Source organism: Pelophylax lessonae, assembly GCF_965119305.1.
Source record: "Pelophylax lessonae genome assembly, chromosome: 2".
NCBI lineage: Eukaryota > Metazoa > Chordata > Amphibia > Anura > Ranidae > Pelophylax > Pelophylax lessonae.
Window position 1 is genome coordinate 694370134 of NC_138769.1, and position 19756 is coordinate 694389889.

At 42.0% G+C, this 19756-nt stretch overlaps 1 protein-coding gene across 1 annotated transcript in view; it reads right to left on the reverse strand.

The window, feature by feature from the left end:
- TMEM135 (transmembrane protein 135) overlaps positions 1-19756 on the reverse strand; it is a 612430-nt gene that overhangs the window by 273377 nt on the left and 319297 nt on the right. Inside the window, exon 5 of the mRNA XM_082245904.1 lies at positions 9984-10049. Within this exon, the coding sequence (XP_082102030.1) occupies positions 9984-10049 (66 nt within the window). The remainder of the gene's footprint in view (positions 1-9983; positions 10050-19756) is intronic.

Below are 19756 nucleotides of genomic sequence, written 5' to 3' on the forward strand. Positions count from 1 at the left end.
TTTTTACTGCGTGACTTTAACGGACAATTGCGCGGTCGTGCGACGCTGTACCTAAACGAATTTCACGTCCTTTTTTTCCCACAAACAGAGCTTTCTTTTGGTGGTATTTGATCACCTGTGCGATTTTTTGATCACGCGCTATAAACAAAAAAAGAGCGTAATTTTTGCAAAAACAACAATATTTTTCACTTTTTTTTTTATATGAAATTCCCCCATAAAAAAATGTAAAAATCAAAATTTTTTAACATTTTCGGCCAATTTGTTTTACGCTACCTATGTTTGGTAAAAAAAATCGCAAAAAGCGTATTTTGATTGGTTTGCGCAAAAGTTATCGCGTTTACTAACAAAGGGAAAGATTTTTGTCATTTTTGGTGTTTTTTTTTTTTAACGAGTAATGGCGGCGATCTGCGATTTTTTTTGCGGTACTGCGACATTGCGGCGGACAGATCGGACCCTTGACTGACATTTTTGACACTTTTGGGGGTACCAGTGACATTACTGCAGTAATCAGTGCTATATATATGCACTGTTACTGCAAAAATGACACTGGCAGGGAAGGGGTTAACTGTATTGGACAGGGAGGGGTTAAGTGTGTCCTAGGGGCGTGATTCTAACTGTGCAGGGACAGGTCTACTAGTGTAAAAACAAAGATCAACAGTTCTACATAGTAGAACCGTCTGATCTTCACTTTTACACAGGGAGAACTGACAGGCGGCTTGTTTACATAAGCCGCTCTGTCTTTCTCCCGCTGTACCGGCGATCGTAGTGTGACCGGCGGACATCGGATCCGCCAGTCACACTCCCGCACTCCTCCGTGAACGAGCTGAGGTGGGCGCGCGCCTCAGCGGGCGTGCGCCCGCCCGCTATTGGCTCTAGAAGGAGTGACAGGCGAGCGACGTAGATCTACGTCACTCTGCCTGGCCGGGGCCGACTGCCGCAGTAAATATACTGTGCGCAGTCGGCAACCGGTTAAAGACCGCTGTGCAAATACCGCGTGACAAAAAATATTGCAATGACCGGCCCATTTTATTCTCCAGAGTCTTTGCTAAAAAAATATATATAATGTTTGGGGTTTCTAAGTTTTCTAGGAAAAAATATTGATTTTTAACTTGTGAACAAAAAGTGTCCGAAATAGGGCTGGGGCTGAAGTGGTTAAACTCATGCAGGACCCATTCACACCTATCTATAGTGGTGCTGTAGAAGCACCAGTGCATTGAAGTGCTATATATTTCCAATTGCACCAATACACACTAAGGTGATTCATATTTGATACAATGCAAGTAACACCTAACATCAATCGCGTTTAAAAAAAAAATCGTAGCAGGTTTGATTTTTCGGTCGGTTGTGGTGCAGCTCATTCATTTAAATGGGCTGCTTTAATGCAAAGCACATTGCCACACGTAAATTAAAGCAACATAACATAACCTATTTGAAACAAAAGCAAGAGGATTTCAGGGCCCTTAATAATGATATTCTGTTACACTTGCACTGGCAAATTCCCTGCAAAGTCTGAGCCATTAAAGTTACTTGGAGAATAATCATTTCCCTTGTTGACTGCTAAAGAAATCGTTTTACAGCCAAGGCAATCATGTCGCTGCGTCCTAATCCCTGAATTATTTAACAATGCAACGTGCAGTCTTTGCAGTATTACATCAACACCCATTAAACAGGCTATTAAATATTTCTTGCAGGATGTTATATTGATTTTACAAAAACTACAGCACCTCCAAAAAAAAGAACGAGCTTGTATAATATCAACCATAAAAAAAAATGTAGACGAGGATAAATATATATTTATATATAATCGGCATGCAAGTACCTGTGACCTATAAACCCCGCTCAGATTATTAATAATAAAATGGTATCTGGTATCCTGTAGGGATATCATTTGTGCTTTGCTAGACCTGGCAGAGACTGAGTAACCTTTCACTAGCAGGCAGTTTCCCGCCAGAAACAACAACGCGGGCTTAGGCCTCCGAGCTTTCTGGATATTCTCACAGAAAATATATATAAACTGGATGTCCCAGGGCCAGATTAAACACACGCACAAAATTAAATTCTATCTATGCAAAGGACAGCTCTATTGGCTGCTTCTTCTACTGGATCTCCAGCCACCAAGGCACTAAAGTATAAGCATGCCTTGCCAGCCTTTGGATCTACTTTAAAAGTAATAAAAAAATAAAAAAAATTCTAAAAAGATAAAAATCAGTTTACAAAAGAAAACTTTTAATAGCTGCCTGTGGGTGATGTTTTTTTTGCTGTCACAAGAAGTACAAACATCACTTGTGACAGCAATAGGCAACGACAGGTACTCTTTATGGAGAGATCTGGGGTCTATTAGACCCCAGATGTCTCCTCTGCCCTAAAAGCATCTGATCACACCAGGATCGGTATGAACACTGTGACAGAGGTTAATGGGACACGGACAGATGTTTTTGGACACTAGTACCTTGACGCATGTTTTTGTGAACTTGTACACTGTGACAGATGTTGATGGGACACCGATATACTGACAGATGTTTTTGTGCACTTGTATGCTGACACATTTGTTGATCGTCCACTGGCGGACACCGACAGATGATGGTGGTCCACTAGGGATACTGACAGATGTTGCAATGGGACACTGGCACATTGTTGCTAAGGAACACTATTGCAGATGTTTTTGTGCACTTGTATACTGTGACAGATGTTGATGAGACGCCGGTACACTGAAAGATATTTTTTTTCTCTTCAGAGAGTGATAATAATGAGAGAGTAATTCATATTTTTATCACTGATTACTGTAGTAATGCCACTGGTCCCCTCAAAAGTGTTAAAAGTGTCAGTTAGGGGTCTGATCTGTCCACCGCAATGTCGCATTCCCACTAAAAATCGCTGATCGCCATTACTAGTAAAAATAAATAAATAAAAATGACATAAATCTATCCCCTACAACTTTTGCGCAAACCAATCATTATACACTTTTCAGGATTTTTTTTTTTTTTTTTACCAAAAACATGTAGCAGAATACAAATTGGCCAAAATTCATGAAAATAATTTATTTTTTTTATTGGGAATGTTTTATAGCAGAAAGTAAAAAAAATACATATATTTTTTTTTTCAGAATCAACACACTTTTTTTGTTTATAGCGCAAAAAATAAAAATCGCAGAGGTGATCAAATACCACCAAAAGAAAGCTCTATTTGTGGTAAATAAAAAGGACATTCAATTTATTTGGGTACATCGTCGCACGACCAAGCAATTGTCAGTTAAAGTAACGCAGTGCCGCATCTCAAAAAATGGCATGGTCAGTAAGGGGCTAAAAACCTTAACCACTTCTCCCTGGGTGGACGTCATATGACGTCCGTAAACTTTGCGGTAGTGTACCGGGATGATGCCTCTAGCTATACTGTACTGTGACAGATGTTGATGAGACGCCGGTACACTGACAGATATTGATGTGACACTGGTACACTGACAGATGTTGATGGGACACTAGTGCACTGTGACACGTTTTTGTGCACTTGTATACTGTGACAGATGTTGATAAGACGCCGGTACACTGAAATATATTTTTGTGCATGTGTACACTGTGACAGATGTTGATAGTCCACTGGGGTCACTGACAGATATTGATGTGACACTGGTACACTGACAGATGTTGATGGGACACTAGTGCACTGTGACACATCTTAAAACACTAGTACAGATGTTGGTGTAACACTGGTACAGATGTTGATGAGACACTTGGACCGGGACAGATGGTGCTTTGTGTACTGTGTGGGATTGCTGCACTGATTGTGGTGTGTGTAGATGAACAGTAAAATCATCAGCTACACACACATCTTAAAAGTTGCAGCATTCCCCTCTCCCCTCCACCCGCCTTGAGCTCAGCAGGGAGAGCTGCTACAGAGACATGTGTCTCTGTTTACATTGTGTGATGGCTGTGATTGGATACAGACATCACGTGATTAGGAGGGCCAATCACAGCTCCCATGTCCCGATCTGTGATGTGCTGCGATGGCCCAAAAGCACAGCTTCTGACAGGACGTCCAGTCAGAACGATGAACCTCCCACCTGGCCGTTTATGTACAGTGGCTAAGTAGGAAGAGGTTAACGAGATTATCTGCATAGAGTTTGCATGTTCTCCCTGTGTGTGTGTGTTTCCTTCAGGTACTCTGGTTTTCTCCCACAGCCCAAAGACATGCTGGAAGGTTTATTGGCTCCTGTCTAACTTGGCCCTAGTATGTGTATGCATGCATATGAGTTAGGGATTTTAGATTGTAAGCTCCTTTAGAGCAGGGTTGATGTGAATGTATGTAAAGTGCTGCAAACATTGTTGGCGCTATTTAAATGCCTATAATGAATAAATAAAACCTATCAAAAGCTAAGACTTTTCTGAAATTTTGGATACACTTACAAATGGTCAAACCCCTGACAGATTTTTGCCATCTGTGTTCCACTTGAGAGATTACCCCTTATTATTTTTTTATTATTATTATTATTATACAGGATTTATACATCGCCAACAGTTTACGCAGCGCTTTACAACATAAGAGCAGACAGTACAGTTACAATACTATTTAATACAGTAGAAATCAGGGAACCCTGCTCATTAGAGCTGACAATCTAATTTGTCCATTTTCATTACTGTGTTATTTTCTAGCAGCGAAAACAATGTGCATATGTAAAATGTTTCCCCACCAGTGAATTTTATGGGGTTGCTTGTATTTGTAGTGCACTTCTCCCTCCACCAGTATTATACCGCTCTCACCTCACAAGACAGGATAATCTAGGTCTAGCCATGCATCAGTGGGCTCAGCCACCAACTATGGGCATTGAGATGCATCTCCCTTTAAGAATTCAGCATGTCAAATGGACCATCAGAGAGAACTCCAGGATATACAACCAAATAGATGACAGGCACCATATATTCAGCAAGGCATATGAGGAGAGAAGAACATATTGCACATTGCACAATTTCCAACAAAAAAGTATCCTTTATCAAAACGCAGTCTACTTTCAAATCTGTTAAAAACATCAAGCATATCAGGAATCAATCATCCTGTGCCCCGGCGTGTGTACTGACATCACCGCTAATCCCAACGTACGTTTCGTCTCAGAAGATGTTGTCACTCTCCATTACCCTATTGATGACGTCTTCTGAGACGAAATATAAATTGGGTGGAGGGATTAGCGGTGATGTCAGTACACCCGCCGGGGCGGAGGACAATTGATTACCGATTTGCCTAGTGTTTTTTACAAATTTGTAAGTAAACTAAGTTTTTAATAAAGGATACTTTTTGTTGGAAATTGCACAATGAGCGATATATTCTTCTTTCCTCACATGTCTTGCTGATATATGGTGCCTATCATTAATTTGCTTGTATATCCTGGATTTCTTTCTGATGGTCGGTTTGACATACTGATTCCTTAAAAGGAGATACATCTCCATGCCCATAGCGGGGGGCGCGCAGAGCGGCGATCGGTGATGCGGCGTGTCAGTCTGACTCCCCGCATCGCCGATCTTGGTAAAGAGCCTACTGGCGTAGGCTCTTTAGCATGTGACCAGCCTTATCCAATCATGGCTGGTCACATAGTAAAGTTAAATCGGCTTTCCTCAGTACGTGCCTGACAGGCACGAGTAAAGGAGCGCCGATCGGCGGCTCCCCTGACGGGGGGGGGGGGGGGGGGTGTCAGCACTGGTAATCAGATCATTGATTACCAGTGCAGACCCTCGTGGGGGGGGGGGTGCCACTAGAACCACCAGGGATGCCCCCCAGTGCCCTCCACATCAGTGCTGCCCGCCAGTGCCCTCCCCATCAGTGCTGCCCACCAGTGCCCATCATTGCCATCTATCAGTGCCGCCCACCAGTGCCCATTATTGCCCACCAGTGCCGCCTATCAGTGCCAATCAGTGCTGCCTATCAGTGGCCATCAGTGCTGCATATCAGTGCCCATCAGTGTCACCTATCAGTGCCCGTCAATGCCGCCTATTAGTGACTAGCAGTGCCGCCTATCAGTGCCCACCCATGCTGCATATCAGTGCTACCTATCAGTGCCACATATCAGTGCCCATCAGTTCCGCCTATCAGTGCCACCCCATCCTCATCAGTGTCTGTCAGTGCAGCCTCATCAGTGCTCATCAGTGCAGGAAAAAAACTATTTATTTACAAAATTGTATAAATAAAAAAACGTTTTTTTTTTTTTCAAACTTTTCAGTCATTTTTTTATTTGTTTAGCAAAAAAGAAAAAACCTTGCGGTGATCAAATACCACCAAATGAAAGCTCTATTTGTGGGGGGAAAATTACATAAATTTGGTTTCGGTACAGTGTTGCATGACCGCACAATTGTCATTCAAAATGCAACAGTGCTAAAAGCTGAAAATTGGCCTGGGCAGGAAGGGGGTGAAAGTGCCTGGTATTGAAGTGGTTAAGCAACAGGTACTCTTGAAAATCCCAGCAATGCCCCACATTTGTATGAGAGGCTCTATCACTTCCCCCACTGGTACCATGATTAGCTCTCCCATAGAAAGCTGATCCCAGGTAGCACTGTTCTCGTAACACTAAACACTGTCTCTTTCATGTGAATCCTACAGCTTCCTTCATACAGTATCATTTCCATGATGCTTCACATAATCTGCCCATTGTGGTTAAAGAGAAGACTGTACCTGAGGCTCTGCCAAGCTGGCTGATATAATTGATTCCTGGCACTGTCCTTATGTACTCCGATGTCAGAAGCTCAACCACCAGAGTGTAATCCATGTGTAAACAGCAAGATAAGATTCTATCAGAGGCTGGGGAAATGCTTATTGTTTTACAATATTGCCTTATTAATTACAGAGCTTGTAGTATGAAAGTCAACATATCAGGTTTTTATTATTTTATTTTTTGAGTTTAGTGCTTAAAAAAATACATATCTATACTTATTCAAGAAAACATGAAATATTATAAACAGTACTTTGTAGTTACCCAAGGAAACAATGGCGGCTGCTCACTTTTTGACTGCCTTTTTCTAAATGAAAACGGATTAGTGGCAGCATGGCCTAGAGGGGAAGGGAAATGTATCTCTCCTCTGACTCATTTAGCTATTTGTATTTTCTGAATAGCCAATTCAAATTACAATCTGTTCATAGTATAGTACTTAATGTACAGAGAACTGACTTGAGAGCGCCACCTGCTGGCTGTAACTGGTAAATATGTGATATCTATCTATATATCTATATCTATCTATCTATCTATCTATCTATCTATCTATCTATCTATCTATCTATCTATCTATCTATCTATCTATCTATCTATCTATCTATCTATCTATCTATCTATCTATCTATCTATCTATCTATCTATCTATCTATCTATCTATCTATCTATCTATCTATCTATCTATCTATCTATCTATCTCTATCTATCTCTATCTATCTATCTATCTATCTATATCTCTATCTATCTCTATGTCTCTCTCTATCTCTCTCTATCTCTATACATCTCTATCTATCTATCTATCTATCTATCTATCTATCTATCTATCTATCTATCTATCTATCTATCTATCTATCTATCTATCTATCTATCTATCTATCTATCTCTCTCTATCTCTCTCTATCTCTATCTATCTCTCTCTATCTCTATCTATCTCTATCTATCTCTATCTATCTCTATCTATCTCTATCTATCTCTATCTATCTCTATCTATCTCTATCTATCTCTATCTATCTCTATCTATCTCTATCTATTTATACTGTTTATACACTATATTGTCAAAAGTATTGGGACACTTGTGCCTTTACACACACATGAACTTTACTGGCGTCCCAGTCTTAGTCCGTAGGGTTCAATATTGAGTTGGCCCACCCTTTGCAGCTTAACAGCTTCAACTCCTCTGGGAAGGCTGTCCACAAGGTTTAGGAGTGTGTCTATGGGAATGTTTGACCATTCTTCCTGTAGCTGATTTGTAAGGTCAGGCGCTGATGTTGAACGAGAAGCCCTGGCTCGCAGTCTCTGCTCTAATTCATCCCAAAGGTGTTCTATCAGGTTGAGGTCAGGCCAGTCAAGTTCCTCCACTCCAAACTCGCTCATCCATGTCTTTATGGTTCTTGCTTTGTGCACTGGTGCGCGGTCGTGTTGGATTAAGGAAGGGAACAGCTTCAACTCCTCTGGGAAGGCTGTCCACAAGGTTTAGGAGTGTGTCTATAGGAATCTTTGACCTTGATTCCAGAAGTGCATTTGTGAGGTCAGGCATTGATGTTGGACAAGAAGGCCTGGCTCACAGTCTCCACACTAATTCATCCTAAAGGTGTTCTATTGGTTGAGATCAGGACTCTGTGCAGTCCAGTCTGGTGCGCAGTCATGTTGGAACAGGAAGGGGCCCTTCCCAAACTATTCCCACAAACTTGGAAGCACAAAATTGTCCAAAATGTCTTGGTATGCTGACACCTTACGAGTTCCCTTTACTGCAAATAAGGGGCCAAACCAAACCCCTGAAAAACAACCCCACACCATAATCTTCCCGCCACCAAATTATTTGGACCAGTGCATAAAGCAAGCTCCATAAAGACATGAATGAGCGAGTTTGGAGTGGAGGAACTTAACTGGCCTGCACAGATTCCTGACCTTGTTAATGGGAAGAACAGCGCAAAATTGGTTGTAATCAACAATGTGGTAATAAACCACTAAAGTGCTGTGAATAAAATGAATGTGTAAAAGTGGTACGAATAAAAAATATGGAAAAGCCCTATTAAACCACTTACATAAATAACAGTTAATATCACCCTGTGTGGTGATTAAATGAAATTCATAAAATAATTAAATATGACCACTTGCAATAATGATTAAATCCCTATGTAAATGATAAAATCAAGTTCATAAAATCAAAAAGTCCATGTGAATAATAGATCTCAATCAAAAAAAGTCCAACAAATATTTAAAAAGTCAGACAAATATTTAAAAACAAAACAAAGTGCTTCAGCAGGTAGCCAGTGAAAGGTATTCCACCAAGAAAAAATGTGCTCAGGTGCTGGAAATTGTGCATTAACATGCTACCATGGTGTGGTGAATTGGGTGACTTTTCCTCTCCCCCAGGATATCAAACTTACCGGACAAAATGGACCCCTAGACCATATAGTGTAAGGGTCACACAGGCTTAGTCCGGCAAAGAATCCGGCAATTATCCTTATGGCTAGTCTGGGACCACTGGGGAACTCCTTAGGAACTCAGCATAATGGAACCATTAGCATTAAAATGTGGTCCAATGTGCAGCTTGTTGGTGGAGATCCCAAACGACCAGGGGCGGACCGCAGGAGAAAGAACCAGGAAGGACAGCCGTGCTGCTCGGACCAGCGTGGAACACAAATCCCAGGAAGTGATGTCAAAAGGGCCCTGAGCACATTTTTTTCAGGGGGTCTCCAAACTTTCTAAGCAAGATCACTATGTATCTAATTATCTAAGGAGCCAATTTACTCTCCTTCAGACTTTGGGGGCTGGACTGTGGCCAATGGGAGTAGAAAATGTCCAGGAGTAAACAATGCCACATCTTTAGTGGGAGGAAAAATGCTCCATCATTGGTGTTATTGGGAGGAATAGTGCCCCAAGGGCTGGATAAAGGCAGGCAAAGGGCCACATCCAGCCCCCAGGGCCGCAGTTTGGAGACCACTGCTATATAGCAACAAACACTTCCGGTAGTTAATTATATAGTGCATTTATACAAAACTCTACTTCAAAAAGGAGGGACAACTGTTTAGCTAGGTGCTATGGGTCTTCCAATATTTAACACCCTCCAGTGGGACAAACAGGACTATTTAGTGTTCACGTTGAATGTGAGGACATCAGAGGAGGATGATTTACAATTGAAGCTGGTTGCATAAGCTTCAGGCTCATACCACATCACAAAGAATTGCCTTTGAAAGCCAAAGTATGGACAGAATTTCAACACAATGAGCATTTTAGACCCAACTATGAATGGGAATCTACAAATGAAGCATGAACTCATCAAAAAAAGGCTTACCTCGCCATGTCTGATGGGCTTTAGATAGCCTCTGGTGACTCCCATACGGAACAACGTCTCTGTGGCCTGCAAACAAATAAAAGACAAAGATTTCAGTATTCCATGGAACTCACTTGTAAAGGTTCTGGAAACAATTTAGCACAGGCTTGGGCTACCTGCATCCCTTTAGCAGGTGAAATATTACAAAAATCCCAGCAGGCAATGCAAGCCAATGTCTAGGACTGATAATTAAACAGCTGTATGAACAGGAAGTGAGAAGATATCTTTCTAATGCGAGGGAAATACCTGGTTAGACCTGTCATGAGAACATGTGTCCCCACTGGCAGATTTCCACTCTACTCCTGTTTTGGCAGCAATTCAAAATTTTGATTTATCCTCACTTTTATTCCCATGACATTGGTAATGAACACAATTAGAGAGACGGAATGTCCCTAATGGGGACACAGACTGAAAAAAAAAAAAAAAAACCTTACAATGGTTCTAACCGTAGACCACTCTAACCAAATCTAAAAAAAATATATATATGTTTTGCTTTTGGTTATATTATAAGTGCTTACGTCTGCTTTAAAGCCAAAGAGTCACAGGTATACAGACAGTGTATAAAAAGCGAAAAACGAAAAAAATCAAACATCTATACTCACCTATGTGGATGTAGCATCAGTCCCCTGCGGCCTTTAAACCTGAGAACTGAGCGATCAAAGACCATCTCTCTTCAATGAGCAGAGAGCTGGTGACTGTCAGTTACTGGCTCTCTGCTCTGTCCTTACATTAATCACTAGAGCGCCGGACTGTGGAGGGGTAGGGAGAGGCTGTCTCAGGCTCTCAGCGGCTCAGTGAGAGGCAGAGCCAGCTGTTGTCCAGGCATCTGGGTGGATCCCAACACTAAAGACATGTCCTCTCTAGAGCCTGAACTGGCTGAGTGACATCAGCCGTCAGCGGACTTTAGCCTGCTCTCGGCTGAAAACAGGTCACAGGAATGCACTCCTGTGACCCATAGGAGAAGTAGATCCCAAAGAACTTTGGCCCTATTTCTCCCTTACCATCCTCCATGTTCATAGTCTTATCTCAACTTTCCTATTGCAGCAGTTGCACAGGGTGTCTAAATAATACTGTGCAACTCAATGGGCACCAGGGGCAGACGTGCCAAACATTTGCACCCTTTCGAATAGGGATTATTCCTGTCATTCACTGACACCCTCCTATATTAGAAGTATTAATTACCACTTAACTTCCTCCTGGGAGATTTACCCACCCAAGTAGCAATAAGGTCCCCTTTACAAAATCTATATGTTTTTTCTCAGCAAGGGATGCAGCCGCTGATCCTCTGCTGAGTTGAGCGGAGCTTCCAGATGACGCTCCGCCTATGCAGAGCAGATACGGACACAGCCTGCTCTGCTCTATGGGCAGTCAGATGTAAATGAACCAGCTGTCTGTTTACTCCCAACTGCCCTCCGATTCAGTCTGGCAAGATGGAGGGGATCCGATCCCCTTCTGTTTGTTTTTGCCAGATCACATCAGAAGTAGCCAGGTGTAAACAGACAAGTCCATGTACATCCGACTGCCCATAAAGGAGAATGGAGTGTCCGATTAGGTTAGCCTGAAAAACAGACAGGCAGGCCAGATCGGACCTCTCCTGAGAAAGGGGTCTAACACAAGCTATATCAGACTTTCTCACTGACCACATTTGGAATGGCAGCCGTGCGGGTGAGAATGCATGGCTGTAAATACCGCTGTTAGCTATGCTCGTGTGAACAAGGCCTATGTAGTGTTTTGGGAGGAGCCGGGTATTTTGGGAGGAGCCGGGTATTTTGGGAGGAGCCAGGTGACGTCACTTCCGTGTCTACGGCTGTGACCGGAAGTTCTACTTTTACTCTCATCCCGCGATCTGCGGTGGAGCGATCTGCGGTGGAACATCACTTTTTTTTGCTTTAATAAATGGTTGAATATACTGCACAATGAGCCCCCTCCTATTATTTACCCTATGACGGAATACCTTGAGTGATTATCCATGGGGCCTCCCCATATCGTTCTACCTGCTGTGTGACCCAAGTCCTATCAGGAGACCAACCTATACGTCTATCCCCCTGAGTGCCTGTGATTGAGAGGTGTCTGGAGACACAGTCTCTCTACTACGCCTGTTTATCATTGGGCTAAGGTGAGCGGCCATTTCTTATCAGCACTTGGATTCACTGGGATCACACCGAAAACCACCATGAAGCTGAGTGTACTTGATGTCACTCACATCACCTTTCACAGAGCCGCGTTTTTTCCTTTTTTGCAAATCTTGCACTATTATTGAAATGGACTGTATTTTGATTCCAGCGCTTTCACTGTGTGCACTTTATATGTCACGTTATATGATTCATTTATATTAGTTACTCATTATCTTTCACCATTGCACTTTATTATTGCTGTTTTGCATTTGTTTGCACAACATATTCACCGACACTTTTTTTAGGTGTCACATATTTTATTTATTTATTGATTTTATATTGTCTTTTAGCACTATGGATGTTTGATTTATATTATTTATACTGTTTTTACAACTTGTATACTTCACCATTTTATATATTTGGCTTATCATCTTGTGTAGCGACACCTTATGCCATTTGACCTTTCTATAGGCTAGACACATGCTATATATAGGATATATGAATATAGCGCCGATTCATTTTTTCTATGTATGCGGTGTTTATATCGTGTATGAAGCGCAGTTAAAAAAAAAAGAAAAAGGCTGCGTACACAGCTACACCTCTTATGGAAGTCCGGTGCTCTCAGCACTCAATAACAATGCTGGTCCAATGTGCTACCTCTCTTCGGCCCCTTTCACACGGAGCAGACCGTATTGTGATCCGCTCCGGCACTTTTTTTTTTCACGGACACGGATGACATTTGTGTCATCCGGTCCGTATGTCCGCATATCATCCCATCCGTTTGCGGATGATATACGGACATAATGTAAGTCTATGGGATTGCGGATGTCAGTGGATGACACCGCTGACATCCGCTTTTGCGTCCTTTCCGTTTTTTAAACGGAAGAAAAAATAAGGTTCTGTTCCGTTCCAAAAAACGGAACAGAACTGAAAGGACGCAAATCAGATGTCAGCAGATGGTCATCCGCTGACATCCGCAATCCCATTGACATGCATTATGTCCATATATCACCCGCAAACGGATGGGGTGATATACGGATATACGGAACGCCTGTGTGAAAGAGGCCTAAGTCTGTGTAAGTACACATACTGAGGGGTGTGGCTGTTACTCAGCTCAGCCTGCATAAAGAAACTCCAGAGGAAAAAATAATTTTAGGGTATTCCAAAGCAAAAATCATAGGAGTTGAGGGCAAGAAAGATTATAGTGTGACACTTAAATTGGGTTTCAAAGCTCTGCAGATAAGAAGCATCTTCCATTATGGCATGCACTTTGCAGTTGATAAAATGGCTCTAAAAGAAACAGGGAAGAATTCCCTTCTTTTGTCTTGCGGAAATGGTCTGGGTAAGCAGATAATTTGCCCGCAATTTATGTAGCTATTTGTCCCTGGGCATGTTTTACCAGTCAGTACGACAATGTTGCGGTTAAGTATTAAGCGGTATGTCTTCTTTCTTAAGATGTGATTCTATTACATGGCTCCTGAAAACACAAGGGGGAATGTGAGAGCCTGCTGCAACCTTTCATGTAGATCAGAATGAGCTCCTTTCATCAGCTCTTCCCACCAACATTTTAAGGATGTTTCAGTCAAATAGAGTACTCTGTCAATACGGCCGGCTTGCTTTGTGCCTATAGAAAACCACTGGGGTGTATAACCTTCCTTTCACCTTAACTACTGAGAGATCTTTTTTAATTCCCTCTCCAGCACCCCAGAAACCTCCAGATGTCAAATCCATTCATGACAGAGAGCAAATTTCCAGCGCTTGTAGGTTTGGCCTCTTGCGTTTCTTGTTAGGACCTCTTCTCTTCATGTGTGGAGTGCTGCTAAGAAGATTAAAACTACAAGCCTGGCTTTACAATGGTGAGGAGGGAGTACATGGCCTGAGCCGGCCACCTGCAGCTATTTGCTAATTGCCAATCTTAAGCTTCCAAGCGATCGCTTTTCTGGTATGCAAACAAAATAGACCTGGACAAGGCAGTTGAGTTTCCACGAATGGAACAATGGAAATGGTTTGCAGATCAATACAATTTTCTACACATAAACACACAGGTTTAAAGCATATTTAAACCTAAGGACAAAAATGTAATATATTGAAATGCCCTCAGATGTAGTGATTGCATTTGTTTACTTTATGTTTTGTGCGTTTTTTCCTTTATTTTCACCTGGGGATACTTCCAATAACACAATTCCTGCCCTAGAGTGACTTCATTCCTTCTCTGTACTGTCTCTATGAAGTAGTAGAATTGTTACCCTTGAACAAGCCTAGATAGGAGGGGTTCTGTAGACCAGTGTTTCTCAACTCCGGTCCTCAGGGCACACTAACAGGCCAGATTTTAAGTATTACCTTGGGGAGATGTAGACTAGAACAGTGTTTTTCAACCTTTTTTCAACCAAGGCACCCTTTACAATCTGGCAGAATCTCGAGGCACACCTACATTTTTGATGCATTTTTTGAAAGCATGCCAAAAATAAGGGACATAATAGAAGTCTATAAGAAACCGAAGGTAACGAACATGAAAATGTAGAAGATCCTCCTTCCCAGTTTCTCTCCTCCTGCGCCAGCCAGCGTCTCCCGGCTCTAAAGTCCAGTAAGCCCTTGCTTGTGCGCCCGATCCGCCCATAGCAACTGATGACGTCATTGGTTGGCAGAACGCGGGTTGGGAGGCCCACACAGCTTCCCGAGTGCCTGTGGCAGTGGGAAGCGAGTATTAAACAGCGGACTGGCACCAGACCGACACCGCTGTAACAATTGATCAGCCAGCAGACCAGCCAGCAATCATTAAAGAGCAGATCACTTATTAATGCATAGGTTGGGGGTCATTTTGCTGTGGCACACCTGGGGACCCCTTCGCGGCACACTGGTTGAGAAACCCTGGACTAGAATACTGCAATCACTGAGCAGCAAATTATAATCACCTGTGATGTATTTTAGTTTTCTTGCCAACCTGGCATGTTATGGGCCATACACACTATACAGATTAGATTTTTTCCTTTAGATTTACCAAAAACCATATAATATGAGGTCAAATCTAAACACTTTCAATTTGTATGCAATCAGGCAGGCCCTTTCACTACATAGTTAAAGGTAAATCTAAAGGAAATCTAACAACAGAAGTTGTATAGTGTGTATCCAGCTTTAAGCCCCGTACACACGCATAGATTGTTGGCCAACTGATCGGCCAACTTTTGTCCAGTGTTGTTTGAAATGTGCTCTAGACTTGCACTGGACTTTTGTTGGCCAACAAAAACCAACTTCAGAAGTGATGTCATGTTCTGGTTGACTTTCAGTGTGTTTTTTCTTCTCTGAGTATGCCCAGTCTTGCTCATCTGATTTTTGTCTGCCGAAATCTGTACTGACTGAGGAACAATCGGACGTTCTTTGTTGGCCAACAAAAATTTTATAGCATGCATACCAGATTTTTTTCGGCCGAAAATTCGCAGTTGGTTGTTGGAAGCATCATACTAACAAGCCTACAATCGGCAGATCGGACGTTGGCCAACAATTTACGGCCAACAATCTGTGCGTGTGTACGGGGCTTTAGTGTGCCCTGAGGACCGGAGTTGAGAAACACTGCTCTAGCCCACAAAGAGGGCTGGGAACAATAACTAATACAGTCGGAAGAAATAGACAGAACAGGAAGTTATCAGCTTACAAGATTTTTCTGTTTCAAGTATTTTTATTTAATTGAAGAATGCAAATGAGTAACAACGTTTGACATACAGATCAATGAGAAGAAGTGCAAAGATTGGTAACAGAGTAAAATAAACAACTGCAACTACAGATAAATCGTGAGGGTCGGAAGACAAGGGGCGGTAAGATGGGTGTTCAGGAGAGAGTGATGACTGGCGCTGCCAACCCACAGGCCCCCCGGATAGGGAGCACGCTGTGCCAAGGCGGGAAGGCACAACCAATCAACTGATGTACTGAAAGGGAACAGTCCCCAAGTTTACCGTACCGTGTGAGAAGAGGCAGGGGGGTGATAGGGACCCCACGGGTATCCAACCAAACAGGAGAAACAGGGGTTGCAGTCAGACAGAATGAGGGAGTAGGTTGAGCACAATAACCATTAAGCTGTAGATAAAAATCAAGCTCACAAGATTTTTAACAGGATCAACATTTAAAAAAAATGTTATTCCCTTTTCACACCTGTGCGATTTGTCACGCTTCAGCCTCACAACAGCAGGAATCTCATTATTGTCTACGGGGCCCCTTAAAATCTTTAGAGCATGCTTCTGTACAATCTGGAATAGGGTGCAGGTGCTTCTTTTGGACTTTTCTTTTTGCATAAAAAAAACAATTAAAAAAAAAAAAAACAATTAAAAAAAAAAAAAAACACAAAAAACACATGAAAACGCAGATGAACAAGTGTGAAGGCTGCCTTAGCCAACAAAAATGTAACACAATACTTCAATAGAATATTTAACATACCAAAAGGGAGCAAAAATAGAGGTTCAATGTTGGGGCTTACATACAGATGGAGTTCAGTTTTAAAGGACCACAAGGGCTTAAAGTGGTTGTCAGACAAGAAATGTGAACCAAGCATTTCCCTCTATAGTGTTGTAAAAGAGTTTTGTAAGTTCCGTATATTATTGTATTATATTTTGTATGTATTGCACACTGCACTCATTGTGCACACGGCACTAATAATGTTTTCTTTACATGTTTGCATTCTTTCGAGTCCTGATTAGAATCAGCCTGCCTATGTTACGCCCCTTGTTACCATAAAAGTACAATTGTAATAATAATGTGATACCTCCAAAATCCAAAAGAAAACATGTGCTAAATAAATAATATGAAAATAGCAGCTAGCACAGGTCAATAGACAACCTATACACATTATACAAAAAACAAAGTGCGGCGCTAGAAATCAGTGAACATGATTATAAAGTGCAAAGTGCATGTGTAAAAATAAATCAGTAACACTAATTAAATTCAAAAAATGCATAATAATGTACAAATATATGAAATAAGTACATATAGAATAAATTCCTATATCTAATTTTATCATAAAATTCAAAACGGAGTCCAAAAAAAGGAGGAAATACCAAATGAAAAGCAAATAGTGTCCAAAGAATGATGTGAATAAATACAGTATTTTGAACAGACAGATTCTGTGACAAACCCCACCATAGATCCCAAATGTGCATGAAGAGAATTCGTGTTCACTGGTCCATCCACCTACTGTGCAACCACCAACATTCAATAGAAGAATGGCCGCTTACCAGAAGAACAGTGGCTTCCAAATTAATGGAAAGGCCCCCAGCGCTTGATCAGGTAAGTGTCCACGATATGAGAAGCATCAGCAATGTGTTTTCAAGCAAGTATCCAAGTTGTGATTCCCAAAAATTATGAAAGAATAGACGAATCATAGCGTAATCCAGTAAAACAACGAAACATTTATTTATTAAAACAAAATGCACTTACAAACGTAATATGCATAATGGCGTTACGATTTCAACGATTTACAAACAAGCTGAAGCGTTCCTGGTGTATACAGACCGACCAAAGACCAGACGTGATGTCACTACGCTCTTCAGCCGGTCTGTATACACCAGGAACGCTGCAGCTCGTTTGTTTCACTTGGGAAATCGTAATGCCATTATGCATATTACGTTTTGTAAGTGCATTTTTTTGCAGTTATTTGGAAAAATGCAAAGTGTATCTTTTGTTTTGTGTCTGTTCCCTACTGCAGTTATTATTAATTTGGAACCACTAACTAGTGCAAATAGGCCCAAATAGGCTGACTTGAGCTTACACAGGAAAGATTTCCCTCGATCCTTGCAGCAGGACTGAGCTACTAAGGCACAAGAAAAGTAAGTATGTGGATGGAGAAATTTGTCTATGGTCAGTTTTACTTTCATCTTACTGTATATCTTAAAGTACCATGCAGTATTTGATTCTTATGCATCTTTCTAGAAACAGATTTCAGAATTGTTTATAAGACGTAACAAGTAAGCTAAGGGGAAGAAGATCGTTTAGCAAAGATACTTTTAAACTATAAGTGATAACATTTTTAAGAGTAACTCCACTTTTGTTGAGAAAAAAAAAAACATTCCTCTTTGGGTGATAAATTTACTATGCAAGGATTTTAAAGAGGTTGTAAACCCACTCTTATAACTTGTACCTATAGGTAAGCCTATAATAAGGCTTACCTATAGGTACTGTAAATATCTCCTAAACTTGCACCGTTTAGGAGATATTTACTTTTTATGCAGCCGATGACGTAATCGGCAGAATGCTCTCTGAAGGAACGGCCACCCCCCGTGCCGTTCCTTCAGAGCCCTGTGCCATGAATGGTGGCTCCCACGCGCATGCGCGAGAGTGATGTCATCGCGCCTCTGGCCAATCAGAACCAGGGAGTAGGACGGCCGAACATGTCGGCCGTGTCACTGGTGAGCGGGCGGCACTGCGGGGACTTCGTTCTAAGGTAAGTATTTCATAATAAGCTAGTTAGTATGCGGTGCATACTGGCTCATTATGCCTTTGTCTTTCAGGGGGGTTTTTTTTGAGTTTACAACCTCTAACTTTGTTGCAGATTCCTACCTGTTTCTGCTCAGAAGGATGTTATGTGGAAGCTATAGACCTATATCATTCCCTTAATACAGATTTAAAACTCTTCACTAAAATATTAGCATCTCGATTAACACAACACTTACACTCCCCGATCCATTTTGCACAGAGCAGGTAAGACCCCGTTCACACTGTGGCGATCCGACTTGCCGGGGCGACCTCATAGGTCGCGGCGCGCAGCTCGCACCGCGACCTCGGAGCGGCCGGCACGGACTTCATAACACTGAAGTCAATGCAGGTCGCTCCGGGTTACCCCAAAGAAGCTCCGGACCCTTTTTCTTAGTCGGAGCGACTTGTGTCGCTTCTATTAGAACGGGTCCACAGCTTCTCTATGGCAGGCGACCTGCATTGACTGAGGTCTGAGTATAACGTGTTTGTTATTTAAAAAACAAATGAATAAATAAAAAAACCTTTAGAGCCGGTTCACACAGGCGCGACCCGACTTTGCCGGGCGACCTCGGAGCGGCATGCACGGACTTCATATCATTGAAGTCAATGCAGGTCGCCCCAAAGTAGCTCAGGACCCTTTTTCTAAGTCGGAGCGACTTGTGTCGCTCCTATTAGAACGGGTCCTGTGCTAATCTATGGCAGGCGACCCGCGGCGACCTAGTCGCCCCAGTGTGAACCGGCTCTTACAGTCACTTTATTTGACAAGCTAAAGTTAGAAGCTGATTGGCTACCATGCACAGCTGCACCAGATTTTGCACTCTCCGGTTTTAGTAAATCAACCCCATAATGTACAATAGTGTATATAGGGAAAGAAGAAACCAATCAGTTTGGATTATGGCTAAATACCAATAAACCCTTACCTGCCCACAAATAAGCCGAGTCCTAAATAAACTTAGCAAATGCCACAGCTGCCACACTGCCATTCCTGGCCTGCTTTAGATGTATTGGAGCAGATTTCCATCAATGTATTCTACATTTAGGCAAATTAGTGAAACCAAATGTTCCTAGATACCGTCATCATTCACACATGCATATATGAAGCAGCAGAGTTCTGGAATCACTGAAGATTATATACAACACAGATGTCCCAACTAGCTACCGTTC